This window comes from Phalacrocorax carbo, chromosome 1 (assembly GCF_963921805.1).
Source record: "Phalacrocorax carbo chromosome 1, bPhaCar2.1, whole genome shotgun sequence".
Classification (NCBI taxonomy): domain Eukaryota; kingdom Metazoa; phylum Chordata; class Aves; order Suliformes; family Phalacrocoracidae; genus Phalacrocorax; species Phalacrocorax carbo.
Window position 1 is genome coordinate 48,217,088 of NC_087513.1, and position 25,302 is coordinate 48,242,389.

At 37.3% G+C, this 25,302-nt stretch overlaps 2 protein-coding genes across 7 annotated transcripts in view; one reads left to right on the forward strand and one right to left on the reverse strand.

The window, feature by feature from the left end:
- The window catches only part of CEP290 (centrosomal protein 290), a 55,187-nt gene extending 47,606 nt beyond the window's left edge, over window positions 1-7,581 (reverse strand). For all 3 annotated transcript variants that reach the window (XM_064450495.1, XM_064450485.1, XM_064450493.1), the window contains exons 1-12: window positions 7,352-7,581; window positions 5,191-5,247; window positions 4,465-4,585; window positions 4,247-4,324; window positions 3,407-3,476; window positions 3,147-3,193; window positions 2,635-2,778; window positions 2,375-2,428; window positions 1,281-1,433; window positions 730-912; window positions 286-375; window positions 88-210 (exon numbers count right to left, since the gene is read on the reverse strand). In XM_064450495.1, the coding sequence (XP_064306565.1) occupies window positions 88-210; window positions 286-375; window positions 730-912; window positions 1,281-1,433; window positions 2,375-2,428; window positions 2,635-2,778; window positions 3,147-3,193; window positions 3,407-3,476; window positions 4,247-4,324; window positions 4,465-4,566 (1,044 nt within the window). In that variant the 5' untranslated portion in view covers window positions 4,567-4,585; window positions 5,191-5,247; window positions 7,352-7,581. The remainder of the gene's footprint in view (window positions 1-87; window positions 211-285; window positions 376-729; window positions 913-1,280; window positions 1,434-2,374; window positions 2,429-2,634; window positions 2,779-3,146; window positions 3,194-3,406; window positions 3,477-4,246; window positions 4,325-4,464; window positions 4,586-5,190; window positions 5,248-7,351) is intronic.
- Window positions 7,582-7,646: 65 nt separating this feature from the next.
- Window positions 7,647-25,302, forward strand: part of TMTC3 (transmembrane O-mannosyltransferase targeting cadherins 3) — a 33,024-nt gene continuing 15,368 nt past the window's right edge. Inside the window, exons 1-8 of one of the 4 annotated variants that reach the window (XM_064450525.1) lie at window positions 7,668-7,759; window positions 14,585-14,673; window positions 15,508-15,627; window positions 16,203-16,419; window positions 18,007-18,225; window positions 22,288-22,387; window positions 23,082-23,197; window positions 24,869-25,041. In XM_064450525.1, coding sequence (XP_064306595.1) covers window positions 16,231-16,419; window positions 18,007-18,225; window positions 22,288-22,387; window positions 23,082-23,197; window positions 24,869-25,041 — 797 coding nt within the window. In that variant the 5' untranslated portion in view covers window positions 7,668-7,759; window positions 14,585-14,673; window positions 15,508-15,627; window positions 16,203-16,230. Of the gene's footprint in view, window positions 7,760-14,584; window positions 14,674-15,507; window positions 15,628-16,202; window positions 16,420-18,006; window positions 18,226-22,287; window positions 22,388-23,081; window positions 23,198-24,868; window positions 25,042-25,302 lie in introns of all 4 variants that reach the window. The other 3 variants (XM_064450531.1, XM_064450518.1, XM_064450540.1) reach the window with 3 other exon arrangements.

The window sequence follows — 25,302 nt, forward strand, 5'->3', positions numbered from 1 at the left end:
AAACTGAAAGACCAAATAATTATTTGGTCACTAGCATATTTAGTGAATGGTAATTTCTATGTGTGTAATTTCTCACATAGACTGTACCTGCTGAAGGGCCAGTATACTGTTTCTGCCTACATCAAGTTCGGACATTTTCATTTTCTCTTTCAAGTTAAACAATGTTTGCTGATACTCCAGGAGTTCATCGTCTTTTGAAGCTAAGATTTTCTGCAAAGAATATAAAATACCATCAGAACACTTGAAATAATTCCTAAAAATAATTTTAGAAGTATTAAAACATACCTTCCATTCCTCAACTTTTTCATTTACAGCTGCCATGAGTGGATCATCTTCCTCAATCTTTGCTTTCAGCTGGTCTGAAAGCTCCTGAACCTAGAAATGCCATTTGGATGAACACTGTATGACAAAAACGTTTTGCTTAACCAACGTATGCGTACAAAAACACTACATCATATACATACAATTTAACAGGTTAGCAGTACAAGCAAGAAAGGTCGTGACTCCTAACAACAGAGTATGACTAACATTTTCTATAAAAAAATGCTGTGATCTGCAGCTAAGTTTTAAAATATCCACCAAATTCAAAGATCACACTAATTTGGAGTGTTATTTCTGCAGAGCATGTGTTTTTAGCTGGATGTGTTAAATGTGTTTAAACTGAAACATAAAAGTACAATATAAACCTAAAAAAAAATTACATTCAATAATGTAAGAGTCATTTCTTACTTGAAATTTGTACTGTTCTTTCTCTTTTCTTAACTGATCCATAACAATATCAGATTGTTGCACAATTAGTTTCATTTTGTTGTATTCATCAGTCATCTTCTCCATTTCTTGCACTGATTCCTCAAGATTCTTCCTCATTTCTTGGTTTTGAATGTCTAACTTCTCATTAGCTTCACTCAAATTCTGCAAAATTTTTTTTAAAAGTTGCTTTTAAAAAGTGCACATCTTAATACCTGCATAAGCACTAACTGGTAACTACCTTAAACGTAAGACTTGAAAGTCTTACAGGAAATTAGCACAAAAGACAGTATTTCACCTCTAGATCATCAATCTCAACAAATCCTAACAGCAAATAAGACACATCTCCCACTGCCAGTAACTTCATTAACTCTGCCAGATTCACAGATGCAGAATATATGCATCACAGAACACAAATGCATTACGAATTCCCTTACTGCACGTGACCTAATCTGTAAATTGACATAGCTTTGTGAAAAACACTATTGTCAGTAACACTCTAATAAACACTCAATAGCATGCATAGATTTTACCTGAATTTCATCCAAATACTGGACAAGCTCAAAGTTCTTTTTTGACAACTGTGATCTGTAATCAGAATCCTCTCCTCTTCGTGACAGAATTGCTTCTTTTTGAGAATCTATTTGCCTCTGATAGTCGACTACATCCTGACGCAATTGTTCATTCTGCAGAGAAGGCAATCCAAACTTAAATCTATTTTGAAGAGTTGAAGATAAAGTGTCTACCAAGCTAACACAAAGAGCTAAGACAGTCAAAAGCCATCCAAATTCCTACAGTCTGCTTTTAAAAAACTTAGAAGCCTCACCTTTTTCTTTATGTGTTTTTTCTTCGGATTAAAAAGGAGAGAACAAGATCAAGAGAACAAAGCATAAAAAATATTAGAAATTGTCTTTGCTTTAGGAAGACTAAATAGGAATCAATATAGAGACAAAACAGAGTTTTCTATTTACCTGTGCATGCATGTACATACATACACACACATAAATGGGCATCGTGAGGAATGATTCTCAAGGTCTCCCCCCAGGACGTTAATTTAACTTTTGCTGTCTGTTTTATTGTCTCAGAGGCCAAGACTACAGGTATTAAATGCTATAAAACATGCAATTTTTTCCTAAAATCAGCTAGAAAAAGTGTTTCAGGAGAATGATTTTAAAAAATTATAGTAATAATGTTAACTCTATCTTTGCATTTATTGTTATATTAACTTTTGACTTTTTGTAATTTTATTTTAACCAATCAATCTTAGCAAAAGCAGCTAGCATAAACTGAATCCTGTCTAATATCTACCAAATTTATTTGCCAATAGCATTTAAGAAAAATACTAAAAATTCAAAACACAAAATCCAGACAAAATTAATGCACAGTAGTACTATGTAAATTCAAAGGTAGACGCCTCCTGATATCAATTAACTAAGTTTTACTGAAGCAGATGTACTATATATTTGCTAAATGTGATTAAAATTCCATATTCTCTTTGTACCAGTAACCAGGATATGTTCTAAAACAGAATTAGACACCATGCCAAAGATTATAAATACAGAAAGCTAATAATATATTTATAAATGAAGTTAAAAATACAGTAAATCAGAAATAATTCTTTACTAACCTCTCTCCTTAATTTGATGTTTTCATTTTCAGCATCTTCATTTCGAAGAGCAAGCTGTAACAGGATGGAAAACCTTTATATGTACCACTAACACCACAAACTATGAAAACAAAGAAGTCCAGAAACAAAGCCAAAAATGCATGCACAGCAGTCAATTTCATCAATGTTTTTTTTTTTATTTCAGAGGCTTTTTTCAGAACATCAAAAGAAAAGATGGGTCAGAACAGCTTTTAAATATGTCAGGCTGAAGTCCTTCTTACCTGTTCATTCACTTTCTTCTCTTTTTCCAATTCTTTTTCTATATCTGTTAACTGTCTCTCTTTTTGCTCTAATTGTTTTTCCAGTTGGCGGATCTCATCACGCAAAAACCGAGTGTCACGACTACCAGCAGATCTTTGTGCCATCTTAAGAGAATTAAAATAACATAAATTTAGTATAGTTCTTCAAAATAGAAAGAACTAAAACAAAAAAGGCAGATGCTAAGACTAACATGCCTAATATTCAGAAAAAACAACAGGAAGGGCTCACTAGCTTCTTTCAACAAAAGAAATCTCTAAAAAGAAATGGGATTTATTAAAGTATAAAAAAATTTATTGTACCTCCAGCTCTTTGCAAACCTGAGGCTGGTTAATGTTCAAAAGCCAATAAAAAGTTTTAGCTAAAATGTAGGGCTATTACATTTCTTTACTAGATTGCAATACAAGTCTAAAAAACCCAGTAAAGAAACGCCACCAAACAGCACTCTATAAACTAACAAAATTTTAAAACATACCTCTAATTCATTTTGAAGTTTCATCACCTTTGTTTTAAATTGATTTTCTGTTAAAATAGAAGAGATATAGTGAATTACCCAACAAGGTTAAAAGTACATAAAACAACAATGGTTAACCTTAATCTTTAAGTATTTGGCTTCATGGAAGCAACTGACTTCAGTGCAGTTGGTATTTTATTCAGTTCCCTAAACTTACAGAAAAAACCCTAAAAATTACATTTAACAAATCACTTAGGAACAGCATAAAAAGGCTTGCTTACCACATTTGGCTTGCTCTTCCCCAGCTTTTTCAACTTCTTCTAGAGCCAGCTCTACTTCTTGAGCTTTCATCTGGGAAAGAAGTATAGTAAACAAAGAAGAAATATTTACCACTAATGTAAATTAAAAGATTGTTCCACAGACCTCATGTTTAAAACGATGAAAACATTTACAAACGAACATCAATTTTCTCTCTTTAAACAAATGAAACCACTCCCATTTCTTCTCATGCTAACAAGTAAGAAGTTCAAATTGTTGAAGTATCTTCTTTAGTAATTTATTCTACAGGGCATTCTACATTCAGAAGCATACCCCTGAGAATTAAAAACAGTAAAAAAGCCTCTCTAAAACCCATGTGCTAACACATGCTGCTGTTATTTCTTGCTTTCAGTACATTTATGAGTAAGTACAAGAAAGTATGATAGATTTATAGGATCAGTTTTAGGATGGCAGTGTTTCTTCATTTATGGTGACATTTTTATTTACTCTAAAACATCAACCTACCACAAAAACTTCTATTAAAGTTAAATCATTACCAATAACTTACAATGTCTAATCAGTTTTTGAGATATTTGTTTGCATTTTCCATGTATAAAACTAAAGTTCCTCAACTGTATAACTATGTTAGCCCCATTCACTTCCCACTGCTACATGCCATAATCCCAACAGCTACAAGCAGATACTCTGGTGTGGTGCAAGCACACATTTAGCATATAAATGCTCTTAGGAGTAACCAGTGTGTTAAATGAAGGAAAAGGAAAAAAAGAGTAATGATGCTTTCATTTAAACAAAAAATAAACAAATGCATCTGCAGAATCGTAGAAAGTGAGATTAATACAAACCTTCATTAGCGACTGAGTAATTTTAAAAAGGTGTATAAGTTGTTCTGGAGTTTCAGTTTTTAAGTCTTTCCCATCAACCTAAGGAAAGAGACAACAGTGTTTATATCCAAATATCAACAAAATCCACAAAATAAACCATTGATGTACACGAAGGACCAGAGGCAGTTTAGGGAAGAATGCATAACAAAACCCTTACGTTCGGTTTTCCCCTTGAGTACCTTGGACATGGTCTCCAGCAATCTGTCTGCTAGCTCCTCTTGATGAGGCAGAGCATCTGGATCAACTTTCATAAGCTTCTTCCAATCTAAAATGGGTGCCATGCTGAATTTATAATTTTTCCTGGCACAAAAATGTAAATAACAATTATCAGACATTATCGGTGCCAGTCAGTTTAGGTCAAATCATGTAAAGGAGGCTGGCCACTGAATCACACAAGATGATTTTTAAAACTGTATTGATTTTGTTACACTGATTAACACTGCATTCACATTTTGGTCTACTGTAAACAAGGAGATTATAGTAAAACCGTTTTTAAGTGAAAAATTACATCATGCTGATTCAATGAATTTGTGACACTAACAGTGAAGATCAGGACACATAAGAAACCTCTATTTTAACTTTAATATCCTTCTTTTCCTCCCCACCTCTCAATGTGGTATTTTTATGTTAAGGAATAAACACAATGGATGCCATTTGAACCAGCCCTCACAAGATAAGCATCTCCTTACAGTCACAAATTCATTATTTTTAATACTTAAAACACAAGCAACACCTGCTTTAGTTTGAATCTATGAGCATCTGTTTCTTGACATTCATTTCTAAGATATTAAACTCTTGTATAAAATATCCTTTCCTTTTGATTAGAATACTTGAATTTATAAAGGACAGTAAACAATCTGGAAACTGACAAAAATGTGATCAGAAAGTTTTGTTCTACTGCTTACCTGCCGGATGCTGCGGACCACAGTGACTTCTCATATATCTGAAAGTCAACGCAGTATCTGAAAAAGGCAGAAGAGATTGGAAGTCTTGGGTTATTCTGTTCTCTGGAGATGTCTCTTGCCTTTATTATCAAAATTTCAAAAATCAGATTCTGCCAAGTTTCAAACAGAACGTTTTTTAATCTACTTATTGTCCTAAATTATGAATATGGCATAAATGGCTATGAAAATTAAGAAAGAAATAAAACTAACTAGAATATTAAATCCATTATTATTCAAAAAACTAATGATACAGCAAGGATATATATTTCATAGAAAAAAAATCAAGCTCAATCAATAACTGTAATAATGTCCTAAGCTAAGCATGGTATTTTGAGATCTGTTCCATCAGGCACCCTGTTCATCATCCAGCAGTTTAAAGACTCAACAACTGAACTTCCTTCCTTAATGAATGACTAACTGGTATTATGTGCCCAAAAAATGTGCCTAAGCAGTCTGAAAGAGCTGTAAGACTCTGAAATCCATCTGTATGCTTAAGAGAGCATAAAGATCAACCTTTCCTCATCTTTCCTGAATAAGTGAACTACTTGAGAGGTCCCCTACATTTACCATTTCTTCAGTGTTTGCCATATGTTTTAGGAAACATGCATTCCATATATTCTATGACTTCGTAAGGATATCATATACACATTTTTGCTTTTCTGCTTTGTTGTAGATGGCAAAGGAAAATATGAGAAAATCACATGTAGGTGCATACTGATCTTGGCACTCCTACTTCTTCAGTTACTTGAATTCCACTTGATTCCATTGACATACTTGTTTAAGGGTTGTTTTTTTAAAAAAAACATAATTTTTTCTTAAAAAATTAGATGTAGCAGTTATGGGTATGAAATGCACAACAACCAAAACTATTCTGAAAGCAAATACACAACCCTACTACTGTCAATCTTTTCCTACCTTCCATCTTTCAAATCTCTTTTTCTCTTAACTCATAAAATAATGTCTTAAGAAAGTATCAGTCCTAAAATTTAACCCAAAAGGAGAGATATCTGTACATAAAGAAAATAATCCAACTTGTTGGGAGACCACCTATATAGTAAGGTGTGGGGGCACAACCTAAGCACATAGTATGTTCCGCAGTATGTATGTACCAAAGGACAATAAGAGAGAACTTATTTAACTGAAGAGTTTTCTATCATAGAATTTAGCTGACCCCTTGCCCTCAACTAGAACCTGTGCTTTTAGTGGACAGATGATCTGTGTGGTGAGACACTGAGATCATGATTCTACTAAAAGTGTGAAATAGATGTGCATTTGGCATTAGATGTCACAAGATCTTCTCGACTTACTGAAGGAATCAAACATATGTAAAATGGCCATATGCTACAAAGTTCAGCAAGGGCAGATAGAAAAGCAGGTCTGGTGGGCACGTCTGAGTACTGTCGGAACAACAATAATGTTCTGTGCTGCCTACAAGAAACCATGTGAAGAGGCAGCTAAACTACCATGCAAGATACCTTATCATCACAGTGAGATTAAGCAGTAGCAGGAATAGCAGTTCTCCTTCCATAAAGCTGTGTACAACGTGTAGCACTGAGCCATGTATACTTGAGCAAGACTGAACACCAAGAAGCCGCATAGCCGTGTGCGAGATGTGCTCTGCTAACTCCTTATTAGTTTACAGGGATTAACACCGCTTAAGCTACTTCTCATTTTCAAATTACGTTACCCAAACTAGCTCATCCATCAGCTCTACAGAGCACTAGATCTGAACTACAAAGCCACAATCAAAATGGGATCTTGTGCCAGGTTCCTATTTTCTTCCAATTTGTATATCCCAGCCCTGGGAACGATACAGTGACCAACGGCGATCGCTCCAGGACGCTGCTGAGAGACAATTTTGCCGCCATGTCATCTGACTCTAACAAATCGCCTTATTTTGTGTCCATCTGTCCCCATGGCAGGGCAGAGCTGAGGAGGCATCAGTCGAGAGCCGACACGGCGGGCCGCAGCCTCCCCCAGGCACCGCGGGGCCACGACGCCCGCGCCTGGGCGCCTCCGCCTGGGACCCGCCGCCCCGCCCGGCCCCGCTGCGCAGCGATCCCGGCCTCCTTCGTCAGAGCAGCGCCGCGGCCGGCGGGCATCCCCGTCCCCTTGGCCTCACCGCTCCCCGAGGACGGCGGACGCCGCTGCTAGGCGACGCCATCAAACTGTCCCGCCGGCTCCGCTCCCGGGGACCCGGATACTCGTGGGCGCGTGGGCCCCGCGGTGCCCGCCGGGCACTCCCGGTCCCCGGGTACCGCACAGCCGCGCAGCGGGGAGGCGGGCGCGGCGCAGGGCGGCGCGATCCCTCTCGGGCGAGCCGTTTCACTGGGGCTGGGCCGCCGCCGGCGGGCCGCCTGTCCCAGCGTGCCGCGCGGCTCCTCCGGGACCTCCGCTCCCGGCGTGCTTCGGGGCCTGCCGCCCCGGGCAGGGGGCGGGTTCCCGGCAGCCTCTGCTGGCCGAGGGTGGCGGCGGCAGCGGAGCGGGTGGTGGTGCCGCCGGTGAGGCCGCTTTCTCCGCTATCCCTCAGGTAGGGCGGGCAGCGGCGGGCTGGGGACCGTTCCCCCACAGACGGGATTTGAGGGGCGGGAGGGGCCGGTCCAGTCTGGCCTAGCCTAACTGCTGCCCGCATCGGCGGGTGGTCCTTGCTCCCCCGGCCGTGCCTGCCGGGCCTCCTCCGTAAGCCCTCCGTGCCTGTGGAGCGCTGGGCTGCGGCGCAGCCTCGGTCCCCGGTCAGGCTTGCGCGCCGCATGAGCGGGGCCCGGGCGGGCGGCCCGGCTCGGCCTGCTACCTTGCCTGGCCTTCCTGGCGGCGGCCGCTTGCCCGGCTCCCCCCGGCCTCAGGTCCCCTGCCTCAGGTCTCTTGCCTCGCCCCGGGGCAGTGGGCTCGTTCCTGCGTGGTCGGGGGGCTGCGGCGCTGTCCGCGTAGGTGTGGGCCCGGGCCCACGCAGCTTGCGGAGCGGTACGGGAAAAGATCGCGTCTATAGACGGCTCGGGTCCATTGGGTACCGGTGGCCAGCGAGGAAGTCTGGGCGGTGGTAGGGATCTGATCGGCCAGGAGGTTTGGGGTCCCGTGTTCTAGCTAAATAGATGTGAACACGTCTTTTCAAATAAAAAAGGAAAGTCAGGAGCCGTTTGAGGCGTGTGTATATCTTTGTGTTCATTCAGCAGTTGTGGAGAGCTGTAAGATTTTTTTTTTTGTTTCTTAACGGAAGGAGAAAGTTCATAATGTCATCCTTGGACTCTTGCCTTTTTATAGATTATTCATAGTTTTCTTTTTCTTTGCTGTCTCTTGATTAGTGGTGATATTTATTGAAGGCCAGCAAGACACGAGATGCTTGGTGAACCTTATAGTTATGCAACTCGGTCCAGTCATGGCATAACTCTTGACTGAAAGTAAAGACTTTATATCTCACCCAGAAATTGGTTAATTACAGCTCCATATTGGATAAGAAAAGCAAATTTAGTTAGGATTATATTTCATAAATGGGAAATGTTTCTAAAATTAAAAATTATGGTGAAGTGTAAAGCAAGGATTTTTTTAGTAGGGGTACTTTTATAGGTGGGAGCAGGTGATCCACAGAGAATAATGCTGCCTTGCTGCAAGATGAGCTTTCAGGTAATGAATCCCCCTGTGGATATCTAGGTTATAATTATGTACTGCAGCTAGTAAAGAAGATTGATGCAGAACTAAAGGAGATTTTGAGGTGGGCATGAAAACTTCCGAAAGGGAAAAAAAAGAGTGAAAAGAATGGAAGTATTAACCCCACACAAAATTAGAAAAGGTTCAAAATACAGAATAACTTAGAGCAAGTGAATTAGTTTTTCTTTTGTTCTGCATCATATTTAATCATGTGACAAACTTTGTGTCAGTGGATCTTCTTTTGGTGGGAATAAATGCTTGTGGTTCTGGAGCCAAAGAATATTTTAGCCCCATAGTACACAGCTTGACCTACCCTGATAGAAGAGTTAGGCATCCATGTTAAACCACAGTTCTGAAAAGAGTGTGCCATTTCAAAAACCTAATATAAAAACTGCAATATGAAAGATCTAACGGAATGTTATTAAAAGTACCACAAGAAGTCATGTACAGACCAAGCATACTAAATAAGGACATGCACAGCAGAGTCTAAAGGCTGTCTTTTCAGCTCATGCCACCCATGTAGCTTTTGTTTGGTTATTCTTTGAAGTTAACAAATATACAGTTTCTGCTGTGGTACTTCTAGAACACTGAGTATTGATTTGTTTGATCAGCATTATTTTAGAGACAGTATTTTTGCATCAGTGTCATATGAGGAGAAAAAAAAACCAACAGCCCCCCACGCCCCCCCAAAGGCTTGACTTTGAAGTATGAGATTAACAGAATCTCATAAGGTATGAAATACCTTAAAATACAAACCATACCTATGTGGCTTGTATTTCAACTGACTGCTGCACCAGTGAACAAATTTAAACTAAACCACCAGATAAACCTGTGTCTTCATCTCACCCATTTTTAAATTAGTTTATGTTTTGAGACTTGTTTCTACCAGAGTACCCTAAAATATACTGACTTAGTTCTGCTGCAACAGAAACAAAATTATGATCTCTTTCTGTCATTAAACAATCGTATCAAGTCAGCAGAAAGAATATTCAAGTTAGCCAAAAATAAAAATACAGAAAGGGTAGCAAGTAGGCAAGACAAATTAGGACATGAGCAGAGCTTCAGAAGCTGAACTAAAATGCTATTTTTGAGTTAATATACTACTCAGTTTGGTAACACATTTTGTGTATATATATCTCTGACGATATTCATCAGTTCAGCCACCAGCTCTTAGATTAACTTTTTGCTCACCTGTTTAAAAATAAAAGTAAATCTAGGAGTGGTTTTAACAGGTCTTTTTTTTTTCTTCCGCCTTTGGTAATTTGATGGTTTACCATGTAAACTATAAATATGTTTTGAACAGTTCAGGACCTCAATGGTTATCAAAGTACATGTCTCCAGAGTAAAGGAGATGCACGACTATTTGGTAGCTTCTTTGTGTATGTCTATCTGGTCACTGGCTTTATAGCTCCAAACAGGAGAGTGGGAAGCACATGTTTTATGGATTAAGCATGTGCATAAACGCTCATTAGTTTGTTTTCAGAGATTTTCAAGAAACTGCCTGATCCGTATGCAAATTGCCTGGTTTTTGTTTTCCAGCATCCTAATTAATATAACACAAAATTAAGTTCCTTGAGATTTACGTAGTAATTATGCTTCTCACTGCACATACAAGGTGCCGTTTATCAAAGTGACTCTGTGGAGTTACAGACTCTGTTGCCTCACTGATGCTTACGTTGTCATTTCCAGAAAACAGCTGCAGTTTGATTATGATTGAAAATGTTAGCATCTCTGTATGGCTGAAAAGCATCAGGTGTATTTATAAAATGTATGAATATTTAATAAAATAAAGTGTGAATGAAAATATTCTCCAAATATGAGATTGATAAAAAAAATTCTATCTTTAGACTATAGTAATATTCTGTTATGGACAGTGAATAGGGTGAAAAGTTTCCTGACAACTTGAACTGACTTTCAAAATATTGACTGTATCAAAAGCTGCAAATATCAATAACATGTCAATTACGCTCTGTATTTTCAGGAGTAGTAAGAACTTTCATAGAAAAACTGGAACAGGTTGAAACTTTGCAATTGGGACACCTGTTTGAGATGAATTTTAATAATCACATTTGTTCTTGTCAGCTTCTGTGGGAATCCTCATAGGGATTAGGTCAATTGTACAAGCTTTTTCCCATGCAGAAGTGCCATGTTTTTCAAATTCTCTATTACTGCCACTACCCATTTCTTTTTTCCTAAAGAAGAAAAAAGTGACTCGCATAGAACATTTTCTTTGAAGTAGGCTTTATCGAAACAGAAGTTGTCGTTAGGGGCCTTCAGGGTATAAAAGAGGCAAGTGCCATTACCCAGCAGAAGAAAAATTTTTAAATGTGTAAGTTTCTGAAGTTAGGTATTAAGATGTGTCTAATCAACACAAATATATTTGCTCCTGCAAGGGGCTGTTGTTGATGTAGGGTGCCAGATAGCATGTTTATTATGTGATGGCTAATGATGGAATGCTGAATAACTGTTGCATATTTAGGGATTGCAGCTGTAATCCTTCATATTTTTTCCTAAATTCATATGGGCAGAAAATGGCTCCTACACTCCCAGATTTCCCAACTGAGGATACTCTTAGAGCATCATTATAGATTTTTTTTGTGTTGAATTTTTTGTGTAGACTACTATTATTTTGCAGGATGCGGTGCTAAACTGTCTGTAGTGTCATGGATTTGGTAGTGATGGTAAAGAAATATTTTGTTTTCCTACTTTTAGAAAAGAATTTTGGGTTTGTTTTTTTCGGGGTTATGTGGGCTTTTTTTTTTTTCATTGTCTGTAATTCTTGAAGGAGATGACTGGATGAACTCGTAGAGGGTTCTTAACAATTTTGAAGAGGAAAACTACATACCTTAGAAGCTCTGCTTCTTGTCCATCCTTTCCACTTAATGTCTTTGTACTTGCATGAAAACAGTACAGTGCAAAATGCAGATTTCTGTGACAAACAGCTTAAGAAAATTAGACTAACAGTCAGGTGTTTTGTGCAGCTTGGGCATTCTGCTTTCCACAGTCAGCTCTCACCATCGTGCAGTTTGTCTTGCAAGGCTTATCTTGCTGCTTATTGTTTTCAGCTGTATATTCTTCATTACATGTTCAGCTATTTTTGTAAATTAAAACATCCAACAGAGATCTTGGTAATAAAGTATGTGTCTGTCCTGATTTCATCCAGCCAAATGGGGGCTCTGTGGGTGTTCCATAGACCACGAACTGGTATGCAAGCCAAGGGGTAGTTAAGGCATCTAATGGGCAACCTTACAAGCTGTGAAAGTAGTGGGTAGGAGAGATGAAAAAGTAACTTGAGGGACAGTCAATCTGTTTACACAAGTTGGAGCGGTCAGTGATGTTGTTCTCCATCACAGCAAGCCTGTATTAACAAACAACTTGTTAAGCAGTGTGTTTTACAGGTATTTATCACTACACCCATCACTGGGAGTGCTGAGGTACTGCTACTTGCAAAACTATATGTGGGTTGATAGCAAATTTCAACATGTCTGTTGGGCAAAAAAGGGAACATATGCATTCACCATCACTCACTTGAGGAGCCCGATCATACCAAGGCTTCAGCAGCCTCTTGCACATCTGTGATCTTGGTTTTGCATACTCCTTATATGGCTTCTTACTTTCCAACATCAAACTTACAGCAGATTAGTTGACGTGAAAAGAGTTTTGGCTGCCAAATAGTAATTGCTGTTTTCCACTGAGATTAATGGCAGACATACTTTTGCCTGGTTTACCCAGTACAGATTAGCTTTTATAAGCCCCTCTCTGTTTTGGTCTTGCATTCTCAAAACATTGACGATGATTCCAGGTTGGAAGCTTGGAAGCTTGGAGTTTGGTGGTGAACCCAGCTATGGTAGCAGATAGGAAGTAGTAGTTCTGATGGTGAGCCTTCCTCAAAATCTGTCTTCTTATGCTAACGTAAAGGACTGCAGAAACATCTCTTACATACTCATGCTTTAATTCAGCAAGAACATTAAACTACCTTGTAATCAGACCAGGTGGAAAAAGTTATTTTCCTAACTTTATGTATCTTTACAGAATATTTCAGGAAAGTAAGACCTTAGAATGCCAGAATGCAAGTCAGAAGTGATAAAGTAACAGTGCTACAGTTTTGTGTAATCTTCAGATTGTACATGGCCTTGAATTTCCCATTTTTCTCTTTGTGCTTGCCCTGGAGGTAGATTGCTGGAAAATGGGGGCTCTCCTGGATTTCCATTATGCCTGTCTGTTGCCAAGACCTACTAGTGCTTTTGCACACAACAAAAATTTGGGAGGGTACAGTGTGATGCATTTGAGGTTGCCAAGTTTGGCACAGTTCAAACAGTGTGTTGTGTGACTTGCTGCTAAAACCAGAACAATACATTTTGTTGCATATGTTCATTCGTTAGAACAAATTTAGTAAGCTGTTCAGAACTGCCTGGAGTGTCTGTGGCTTATATACTTGTCTTGAAAGACCAAATTATAGCCATGTATTTGCAGTCATATCGGTGATTGAAATATGCATGTAAAGGAGAGGGCAAATTCCAAATTATAAAATTGTGTTGTTAAAGGTGAATTTTTTCCTGGAGTTCTCAAGCAGGTTTCTCTTATGGTGTGCTAGCCACTTAAACCTGACTTTGGGTGTAGCTAAAATCTTAATTTCTTTATACCTAAGAGTTCCCTTTCATTCAAATGAAAACAGTATTTTCCCTACAGTCGGAATGTAGGTAAATGTAGCTCTGTCAGGGAACAGCATGGTCAGTAATGGTGTAAAGTTAGAGTTCTGGGTGGAAGAAATACTAGAAATTCAGAGCAAAAAGAAAGGCTTGTGAAAGCATCAAAATTACCTAGGAATAAGGGATAAGTAAAGTAGCTGTCTTGACATATATTCTATTTAGGGAAAAGAAAGGTAAAAACTACAAAAAGTAGTTGAGGAGCTAGCAATTATGGTTGGTTAAGCTTTTCCTTTTGATAGGAGGCTATACTTAGGAATCTATTGTCTTTTTTTTATTGTTGGGTAGCAGTAGCTCTTTCTGAAATAGAGTTGTTAAGGAATTTCCTCAGAGTTACTCCTTTACAAAGCAGTGTCTTGCAAGGGCTTGCTGCTTCAACCAATGCAGTAAACTTACATTGTTAATAAAGAAGCCTCAATTCACCAAAAACCTACTCACCTTGCGATGCTTTTTCTTAAAGGGTGAATTTAAATAAACCTTATGTTTGGTTCTGCGTGGCAATATTATCTTGTCCCATTAATTTTTGGAACATGGTATTTAAAAAATACAGGCTTACAGGCTTGTATGTTGGAAAGTCATTATATGTTCATTGTAGCTCCTTTTCAGATGTCACTGCTTTTCAGTAGAACTAGCAAACTTCAAGAAGTAGAAGAAACTGTTCAGAAGCTGTTGTAAACAAGGAGTTTCAAACACTGTTTCTAGTAGGGTGACAAGGGCAGTTTCTTCTCCTCCACATTCTTTTGGGGGAGACACGACTAAAATACTTTGGTGAGTTGAAGTACAAAAGCGGGGTGTCTTCTCATGTATTCCTGTAGTATGCTATGTTTTCTTTTTTTTAATAAGATTCCTCTGGCTGCCAAGACGACCATAAATATGTTTGAACTTAATCTTGGCTTAGTGTTTTAATGTACTGTGATCCAGCCAGGCAAAAAGTTGTAGTAGCATCCTTTAACACTTAACATTGGTTGGTTTTGGTTTTTGTTTTTTGTTGGTTTTTTTTTACAAAGGCAGTAGCAGCTTTGAAAGAAGGCTCTTTCTTGCTTGAAGCCAGTGCTCCAAGCACTACAAAAGAAGAAAGAACCTGCACTGCCATTATGTGAGTAACACCAAATGGATTGGTTTGATTTCTTTTAAATGATCTTTGTCCTGGTTTTATTTTAGCTGCACCTGCATCTTGTTGCACATGAATTCTTTCCCGTAGCACTGCTCCTTTACCACTAGTTGTGAAAGGGGATTGTTCTGCTCTCAGGCCCAGGCTGCAAACCACAACTGAGATTACCTATCTGGGTGAGAGATCTCTGTGGCCTGTTTTTAGAGGATAGTGTACTTAAACCTAAACACAGTTAAAAAACCTAACAAACCAAAGCAAAAAAAAAAACAAAAAACACAAGCATTTCAGGGCTAAAGGCAATAAAACAGACTATAGCTTCCAAATAACTCATCAGCTTCAATGTGTGAACCCCAACAGACTGGTGTTTTTACATATTTATGGATCCACATTACCTGGCTAATATTAGCTGTTTTATCCTTAGGTTTAACACTCTCTAGTTTTGGGGAAAATGCTGTATGTTTTTGTTTAGTCATCTCTGCTTTTTCTCAAAACTAAATCAGTGCTCAACTGTCTGTAGCTTTTTAATATCTTTGGTCCCAACAATTGGCAGTAAACCATGCTGTGTCAACTAGTGGTCAAAAGGAATGCCTTTGACCTCTAGTTACCTTCTTATTCTTCCAAGGCAGAACAGTGTTTTCGAACAACCCAATGCATAGGAGTTGCACCTTTTGATTGGGTTATCCATATATTATTCTTTCAGTAATCATAAAACTGCTCTTTAATAGTTTCTAGGGCTTAGGAAGTTCATGCAAGATGAGAGAAAATGATGTACGATAAAGTTCATTTGTGGTGTCTTTTTTGTATGCTATCTTTCTGTAGACAGGACTTTCATGAACATTCAGTGACATTGGAGTAACGGGCAGAGTTGAGAAAAAAAACAACCTTTTCATGAACTTTTATGAAGAATAAAAAAAAATGAGCAAAGTATAAGCTTCAATGGTAAGTTAAACTTTTTGTTATTATTAGTGTCCTTCTTTACCTGTTCTTGAGCATCTATATTTATGAAGTTCTTCAAGTCTCCTGTTTGTTCTTCAAAGCATTTGAAAATTTTTTTAATTGTTTTTGAAATATTTTGAGAAACACCTTTAAACCTAAAACCACAAATAATTAACACACTGCCTTGTTGATAAGTTAGTATTCTTTGTTAGTATGTTAAGTTACTCAAGGTTCTAGACAACTTAATTTTCATAATTCTCCAGTTTGCAGCATTCATTTGAACTGCATAGCTGTCTGCTAAAAACTTCATTAAAATTTATCATCAATCTTTTTTTAATAAAACAGGAAATGTCGCAGTGTATCCAGCTTGTGTGAGGGCTTTTCAGGGGTACACTTTCTAATGAGAGTACTTCTTTTAAACACTAAATTGTGTAAGATTTGAGGAAAGCTTTCTATCCTGATTTTTAGGTATGTAGTGTCATTAACTTCTGAAATATTGGGTGTCTTAATTTGACTTTATAAATAAAGTTGAGTTTTTAATGAGTAAAGCTACTCAAGATTCTGTCCATGTATTTCAGCTTTTGTCCATGAAAACTCTTAGAGAAGATGGCTGATGTAAGCCTGAAGGAAGCAGCACTAATAGTTGGTGTGGTGGCAGCCTGCTACTGGAACAGTCTCTTTTGTGGCTTTGTTTTTGATGATGTTTCAGCAATTTTGGACAATAAAGATTTGCATCCTTCTACTCCCTTAAAAAATCTGTTTCAGAATGACTTCTGGGGCACTCCGATGTCTGAGGTAAACTGTTTGTGAAACACTGAGGCATTTAGGAAATGGAAAAAAACCTTGCAGAGAGTTTTTACACTTTTTGTCCCTAATGTGGTTTTAACAGAATAGTTTGTTTCTGATGGAATGTGGTAGTGCTAGTGTTTTGTTCTGTAAGATCAGGAACAGGTGTTGCTTATATTTTTTCCCTTTGTTCAATAAAAGAACCTATAAGAAAATGAAGTCGTATATCACACTTCAAGATGCTGTGTGGTATCTAATTCCAATATTGAAATCAGACAATTCTGACCATTTTCCCTTATCCTTCTGCAAAAGGTAGACATTGACATGCACGGATATTTATTTCTCGTTGCAGTCTGGAAGGAAAGATGAAACTCTTAAACAACAAAGCTAGGAGTTAGAGAATGGGTGTTGAAACTATTAAATTTGTTTGAATAAGTATGTTTATGTGAATTCAGAGTATTTGGTTTTTAGCCCATGTAGAATGGCTATGTTTTTATCTGAAAAGCTGCCTCGGCATTGAAGTTGTTGATAAACATCATTAAATGGCAATGGCTAAAGGATTTACATATAGTTCAGAAAGTTACTCATGGTGCCATTGCTGAGCAAATGAATAAAAATTCTTGACATAATTTTTGCCTATAAAGGCATTCTGCCTTGTAATCTTCTCTTATGTCCATAACATACAGGGTTAGTTCCTTGAGAGATACTAATTGCTAGCTCTACAAAAAGACTGACACATAATTTTCATATAACCCTGTAATGAAAGCTTCCAGACTTTTTTTCAGGTGCCATCTAGACCTGTAGTCATTGAAAGTGGGTTCCTAAACTCTTCCCAGTAAAATTCCAAGTAGTATTTTTCAGCATGTTTTTACTCCAAAGAAATCCCTAACCATGTGGAGCTGCAGAAAGCCATCTCGTTCAGTGTTGATTTTGCACTTAACCAACTGAAAGTCAGGTTAATTTTAGCTAAATGAAGTCAGATTAATTTGCTTGTTCATGGCTTTTAAAATATTTTTTCCGATCTTTTGTTTTTGTGTTTCTTATCTTGTATTTTTGTCTGTGTGTGCAATTTGGTTCCCTGTGCCCAACCCCCATTTTTTTTCTTAGATTTTTTTCCTTTGTTTTACAGACATAGTCAGCAAAATATCAACAGGCTGTGGGTTGACAAATGCATTTTGGAGCAGGAAGATGGTGTTAAGTGTAGTAAAAGGGTTTATAGATGGAGTAACTGGCAACGTAGACATATTAAAAATATGTAGCTAACACATATAGATGGACACACCAGTTTTTTATTTTATAAAATACTGATCTAAAACATGAAATGGCAGACTAATCAAAATACTTTAATATATTAAAACTATGCGGAAGTAGGAAAAATAGTCAGAATTAACTTCTGTGTTTAATTTTAAATTGAGTTTTCATTTAATTCACTAGATTATTTCTTAATTATTTTTTTAGTATTACTGATTTTCAGGTCTTTATTTTGAAGGTAGATGCCTGAGAATCATGTACACATAGATGTTTAGAAAGGTATTTTGGAGTAAAAGTCCCTTTATAAGTTGGTGGTGACTGATTTATTTATTTATTTTCTTTTAGGAAAGGAGTCATAAATCTTATCGTCCCCTTACAGTTCTTACATTTCGCTTAAACTACTTGTTCAGCGAGTTAAATGCAGTTTCTTACCACTTCCTAAATCTGGTCTTTCATGTGGTGGTTTGTGTAGTCTTCCTCAAGGTCTGTAAGCTTTTTCTGGACAACAGGAGCAGCATAGTTGCATCCTTGCTCTTTGCAGTGCACCCAATACATACAGAAGCGGTAGGTATAGCTGTGATATACTTAATTTGTTCAAGTTGTATTAATTAACCTTAATTTTAATGGGTTTTGTATCTGTTTATATATTGTAACTTGAATAAGTGTGTGATTTTGCTAGTATTTACTCCGCCCTTTAGAATGAGTGGTGGAGGTGACAAATTCTAGTGCTTGGACTTTTTTGGTATTCCATGCAGCTACTGAAAAATAATTTAGTTATTTAAAAACTTAGGTCTCTGCTATGAACATTGGGGTTTATGGTGATGGTTACTTTAGCTTACATAGGTATTTGTGTTCTGTGATCATTTATCCAGTATCATATTTTGCAAATACCGTGGATACCTCTTAATTTCCAGAATCACTAAGCACACTAAGTCTGTTCTGTCCACTTTCTTTTATGTCAATATATCTATTTGGCACGGCTTTTTCTAGGATTTTTGTTGCTGTGCTACATCCAGCTTAGGGCCATTCTGTTTGAACCTTCCATTTCTTAACATGTCCAATAGATGAAAGAGGAAATATGTACACCTCTCATTTACATTTCCTTTGATTCTGAAGGAGTTTTTCACTGCTGTGAAAAGCATTATTTATACAAGCTGTCTGATGATACAGTTTTAAATGGTCAATGAGGTTTACAATGTTGTGGAGTAAGTGGAGTCTTGTGATCACCATTCATTAGATGAGTTTCTGTCAGAAACACTGCTAAAGCTGATCTGTGGAATTCTCTGCTGTTATTTCTGCACCACGTAGATTGACTGTTCCAGTTGACATGTTGCAAAGCCCATTCTCAGTCTCTTTTTTCTTAAGAGTATTAGCTGATTTTCAGAAAACTGAAAATACTTAAAAGCTTTGCTTCTTCGGAGGGGTTATCCCACTTTTATTTTGGTGTTTGTTTGTTTTAATGGGGGGGGGAGGAGAGATATCTCTGATATGAAAAAAATGTTAAGGGTTTGCTCTTACCTTATGTTGTATTTTTTGGTCCTGATTTGTTTGGCTAAAGATTTTGCATCTCTCTTCTCTAAAGACAAATCCCTGTCAGTAGCAATTCAGTAGCCTGCATCTGTGTATTTTTAGCAAATCTTTATAGAAATTAAGTTCATGGGGTTTGTAATTGACTGCTATTTGAGCTACTAGTATGTCCTTGCTAGAAATAGTTAGTGGCATGTTTAAAAATGCAAAAGTAAGACACCTAAAAATTTTTGCTTACTTTTGTGCTTGAAAGCGCAAACCCTTACAGAATCTTGGGTAAAATATGGGTTAAAAAATAATTTGTTAATTCCATTTGGTTTTCTGTTTCTTTGAAAAACATGCTTTAAATTTGAAAGTTTGTCTTTGCCTCTGTAGTAAATGTGATAGTATCATTACAGGAGCATTAGCAAGTTGCTGGTGGCTTACAGTCGCGGTTCATGGCTTAGATCATCCTATGTAATTTTATCACTTTCATTCCAAATATGATGATCCTTTATCCTGCTTGAGTTGTCAGATTCCATATGAGATAACAGTACCACAGTTGCTTTTAGTACTGTGCAACAGAGTTAGCAAAAAGTATTGTAAAAATCCTACAAAACATTGTGTAATGAAAGCTTATTGTGTAAGGCAATGTATTTCAGAGTTATGAAGCAATTCGGTAATAAGTGTGTAATCACTGATATTAGCCACATGAGGGCACTGTAAGACTATGTGAATGGTAGAACTTGGTGCTGTACTTAAAACACTTGGAGACTCCCGAGATTTAAGTGCAATTGTAATTGAATTCCCCTGCTGTTGTACTTGGATACTTCCTCCCCCCACCTTTTTCAATTAAAGTTTTCTGCTTTTGAGAAATAGTGCATTTTATCCTTTCACGTGTTTGCATTGAGAGTTCTGCCTAACCTGCAACCAAGAAAGGATTCTTAGAGGTGGCAGTTGAGACTTGTACACATGTATAAAAGGCAAAACAGCATAATAAATGAGCTCTGTTTTAGAACTGGGGACTTGGGTGCTGACTAACTTATTCAGACTTCAGTGAAAACTCAAAAATAGGTCTCATTCCCAGTTTTTATATCATTTTGATGGTACCTTTTGTATGTTTTATAATCTAAGTGTATTTGATTTGAATTCCTTCACGTTAGTCTCCCACTTATTGCTCCCCTGCACAAGAGTTTGAAACAGCAGATGCAATACATAAACATTTCAAATCTTTATCTATCTTATGATAAATGGGTTTTTCCTGGAGAAGTTAGCAGAGCAGGATAAATAGAAAGCTACTTTCTGCTTGACTTTAGAAGGAAGGTGGGCTCTTCCGGTGGCAGTATGTCATCTTCTGAGGAAGAACTTTTGAGGAAATGGGTTGAATAACAGCATCATACTTTCATTTGTCCTTGTCTTTAGAATCCCAGTTCAGTCCTTCTAGCTACTTTGCTAGTGTTCTGGCCAGAGGTATGTTGACCACCTTAACAGCTACGGGATGTCAACTAGCCTTGTGAATGCTGGAATTTTCTCTCTTAAGTCACCTTTGTATCCAGAAATAGGGTATCTCTCTTGTTGGCAACCTTTTATTGGGGTTGTGGAGGCGTACCAGCACACTTGCTTTACTAATGATCTCTTTCAACTGCTCTACAGACAAAGTTAGTATTTTCTGTCTTAACGCTGGACAATTTTGAGATCCAGACTAGGAATCCTTGAAGCTTCTTAAGACATTTTGGAAAAAAACCACCCATATACTGTTCAAAATGTTAACACAAACTCTGATGTCCTATCAGTTGTGAAACTTGTTTTGTCTATGCACAATCCAGCGAGTTCTTTGGTAAATGTATGCTACTGACAATGGAAGGACCAGAGCATGATTTAAAATTCAGATTTGAATACTTTTCTTTACACTGTGACCTTGGGTATTGAGCTACTTTCTCTTTTTATGCTGTGCTGGATCAATCATGCTTGACCAAGAATGTACCTAGCAATAAAAACTTCTAGCTGGGTCCAGACAGCTTAAAGTCAGTATTCAGCATCATCGTAATTAAATATTGAGCTGTGAGGTTTTCTTAGCTAAATATGACTGTCTACCTCAGAATAGCATGCCATTTTTCAGCCAGCTTACTTTGGATGTAATCAGAGGCTTTACAAAAGAGGACAAATAAGGAAGAAAGGCAGTCCTAAATGGTATTGTGGTCAGCACAGTGGCTACTGCAGTAACCATTAACATAGTGACCTGTCTTCCATCTCTGGTTGTTGGCTGAACCTTAATGTTTTTTGAAAACAGCTACTGAAATGGAAATTAATCTATATTTCATTGGAGATTCTGAAACAACCTTCTGCCCTATGGATTCTACAAATTTTCATAAAATGCATTCCTCTCTGGCCGATCAAAGGTGGTGACACCTGCAATTTTAATATTACCAACCAAATTATCATTCAGAAAATCATCAGACCTGTAGTAAAGCCTGAGTCATTCTGCAACTCCATTGCACAGAGCTTGCCATCAATTTATTTTTAAATCTTGACTGCTCACCTAAGAGCTGCCATGGCACCAGTCAAGGGAATGCCTCTTTCAGATTCAGTTCTGTTCGGTCAGTCAGAAAAGGTATGAACAGAAATAACAATCGTAGTTTCTATATGCCACTGTCTGCAGGTTGTATATATACAACAGTTTCCTGTGGAGATGAATAGCCATAGTAATTTCTGTGAACTGTTCTTGTCAGGCTTCACTTAAAGCTCCTATTGAAGAAAGCTAGTTTCTTCTTCCAAGTATTATGAAGAAAGCAGTTGTTATCATGCCCAAATTCTCCCTCAAATGCTATTTGTGGCTGGTGTTACTAAAGAGAAAAGAAAGTACAGCATTTCTCAATTGTCTCATCAATGGTGATACTTAGGGACATACGAGCTACAGGTGGCCACCGGGGACCTGTATTATCCCATCGTGGAATTCAGTACTGATTGAACTGAAAGCAGCCTTACTCTTTTTAGCCTTTTTTGCTTGGTTTACAGATCTTGTTTATGCATATCCTGAGAGTATATCGGTCATGCACTATTATAGTACTAGAATAGTCACTAGAAGAATAATCTTGGTTTTTTTCTTCTTTGTCTTTTCAGGTAACTGGAGTTGTGGGCAGAGCAGAGCTTTTATCATCTATCTTTTTTCTAGCTGCTTTTTTGTCATATACAAAATCTAAAGGGCCAGATAATACCATAGGTAAATGATTGACAAATACGTACATAACTTAATTTCTGTATCACTGATAATAGAGCTCTTGGGTTACATGGGTGTATTGGTTATTCAGCAAGTGTGTACAAGAAACCCTTCAGCCCAAAGATACTCATGTAATAGTACCTTCCATTATAAATTGCCTGGTTTTTTCCTCCCCTCTTCAAGACTTAAGCACTTTTTTCAGTTGTTTTGCAACACCTAGAGTAGGGGACTTTTGTACTGACTTCTGTTAATGCAAGTCAGTGGAAGTATGCTGAGATACCTCAGATGGTTACAAGTAAGCTGCAGAGTTTCAGTGGAGATGTAGGAGGCCTGCCTCTTCCAAAGTCAGTCTGACCTTGTCAAGATTCATGACTCCCTATAAAACATGCAATTTGAGAAAGTGTTCTGGTGAATTAGAGAAGATCGGCATTTTTTGTTTTCCTATCATAGATTATTCTTTTGCCTTTCATTTAGTTCATTCAATTTAAGGGAGGCAATTTTAAAACTGATACATGTATGTTATTTTCTGTAGAGTAAAACTGGTAATCTTCCCTTTGATAACAAATGGCATACTGAATAAGTTATAGAGCATAGCATGTTCTAACATGAGCCAAAGTTTTAACTTTTTAGGTTAATTTATGTTATTGTTTGTCTTTATTGTAAGATGGAATGTTTTCATTAATGTCTTCATTTGCAGTGTGGACTCCAATTGCAGTGACTGTCTTTCTAGTAGCTGTTGCAACACTCTGTAAAGAACAAGGAATAACAGTGGTGGGGATATGCTGTGTATATGAAGTATTTATTGCTCAAGGGGTAAGCTGTTGAAAAACTAAATTGGGTTCCTTCTCAGGAATTCTGTAATGAGACATTAAGTACTTTGAAGTGTCATATTTCAGCATTTTTTTTTTGTCAGTTCAGGCTAACTCTATAATTCTGTTACATTTTTCAGATATTTTTTTTTGACTCAGTGTTTAACATACATGGTTCATAGTAAGGGAATCCAGTGACTTCTAAGTTGTCTTTTACATGCTATACAGAGATGGTACCAAATACACCCAATAAAGAATCGACATGCCTTAATGGAAACCTAAGGTTTTAGCTGACTGAGGTTTTCAAAGATTAACGTGTAACAGTCTTGATTAAAGCCGGAGGTGCATAACAGTGGGGGATTATTGGTTTTAATTCCTGTAGTAAAAATACAGAATGTACTGTATACAAATGCATTTCATCACATTCTAATGAATAACCAGATGTTTTGGAGTAGCTTTTTTTGAATCAGTAATATTCTTATGAAATTTGTTGTTCTGTGAGTACCTTTCATTTCTAATCTGATAGGTTTCATCTTAAGCATTGATAAGTCTTTAAGTTAATAGTAACTTTTGTTTAGAGAAACAGGATGTTCCTGCAATGAAATAGTTCTTGGCTTTTTAAATAGTCAAGCAATATAAAATTTAAAAATGTATATGATTGCATATCCTAAGAAAATTATTTAGTTTACTATATCTTAATTATTTGAAGGAATATTTTGCAAAAACTGCACCAGTAAAAGCCAAAAGGTTGTCTGTCTTAGGGAATTACATTCAAGGCCAAAATACCAAAATCACTTCTTTTTGTGCTTACAGAAATATGTCTGTTTGTAACTATTTCCTTTGCAACTCTAGCGAATAAGCATATAATTTTCAAACTGGATTTCTAATGAAATCACCAGTTTGTGACTGTACTTTTCAATCCACTCTTCCTTTCTTTTAGTAACTTTTGATCTGATCCTCAATTTCATGAAAGTTTAACAAGTTTGTGTAAGTCAACTGAGTAGAAAAGATAAAATCCAAACTGAGGCTTATTCTGAGGGCACATGACCAGTTCTCAAAAAACCTATCAGTATCTTTAGTTCAGCCAACCAATATATGTGAAACAATAAATCATCTCCAGCACAAGACATGAAGACATAGGGAAAAGAGGTACACAGGGAAGACATTAGGGCATGTAATGGGGAACTGCAAGATCATAATGTTAACGAGTCAGGGAAAGATGGGTTATTGCAGTAGAGGCATAAAATAGAAATCCAGGGCTAATCAGGAAGTGAGTAGTATTTCAACTGTTTCTGAGGAGTTTTATTTATAGAACAAGTTTTCAGAGGGGCTTATAATTCTAAAAATAGTGATCTCTCTTCTTCAAAATTTATTTCATGGTCATACTTTATTTATTGAATTCTGTGAAGATGGTACAAACTATTTAATCTGTCATTGCAAAATACAGAACTACAGGCATATGAGTTCAGCAAGAATACTTGAATAGAGTTATTTTTATTAGAGTGGTAGACTTCTTTTTGGGGGTTATCATGAAAGCTCTGAGAAGCTGAGTTAAGTAACTGTTGGGAGCAGTCATTCAGAGAAAACCAGAGGGGGGAAAAAAGGTTAGGTAGCTCATTTTTCTGAGGGATTGATGAGTACACTGTCTGATTAAAAACACTTTTTTCCTTTGCAGTATACCTTGCCAGTGTTGTTGGACACAGCTGTACAGATTCTTCGAGGGAAGGGCAGTATTCCTTTCTCTATGCTCCAAACACTGTTGAAGCTCATAGTCCTAATGTTCAGTACACTGCTGCTTGTAGTTGTCAGAGTCCAGGTTATCCAATCTCAACTTCCAGTGTTTACAAGGTAATAGTAAAGTCTCTCTTATTTATAGACACTGATAAATAAGATGAGGCTTAATGAGGTCTGAGTGAAATGGCCAAAAATACATCAACTTAATTTTTTATTAACTTATTTTAATATTGGTAAGTAATAACTGTACATTATTACTTTTTTTTTTAAATGGGTAAATAGTACGTTGCAGACAAGAATGTCCAAAATATTCAGGTATCTGAGCAGGCATTGATTTTTAAAAACTGTAAAATGCAAGGAGATTAGGATATTGTA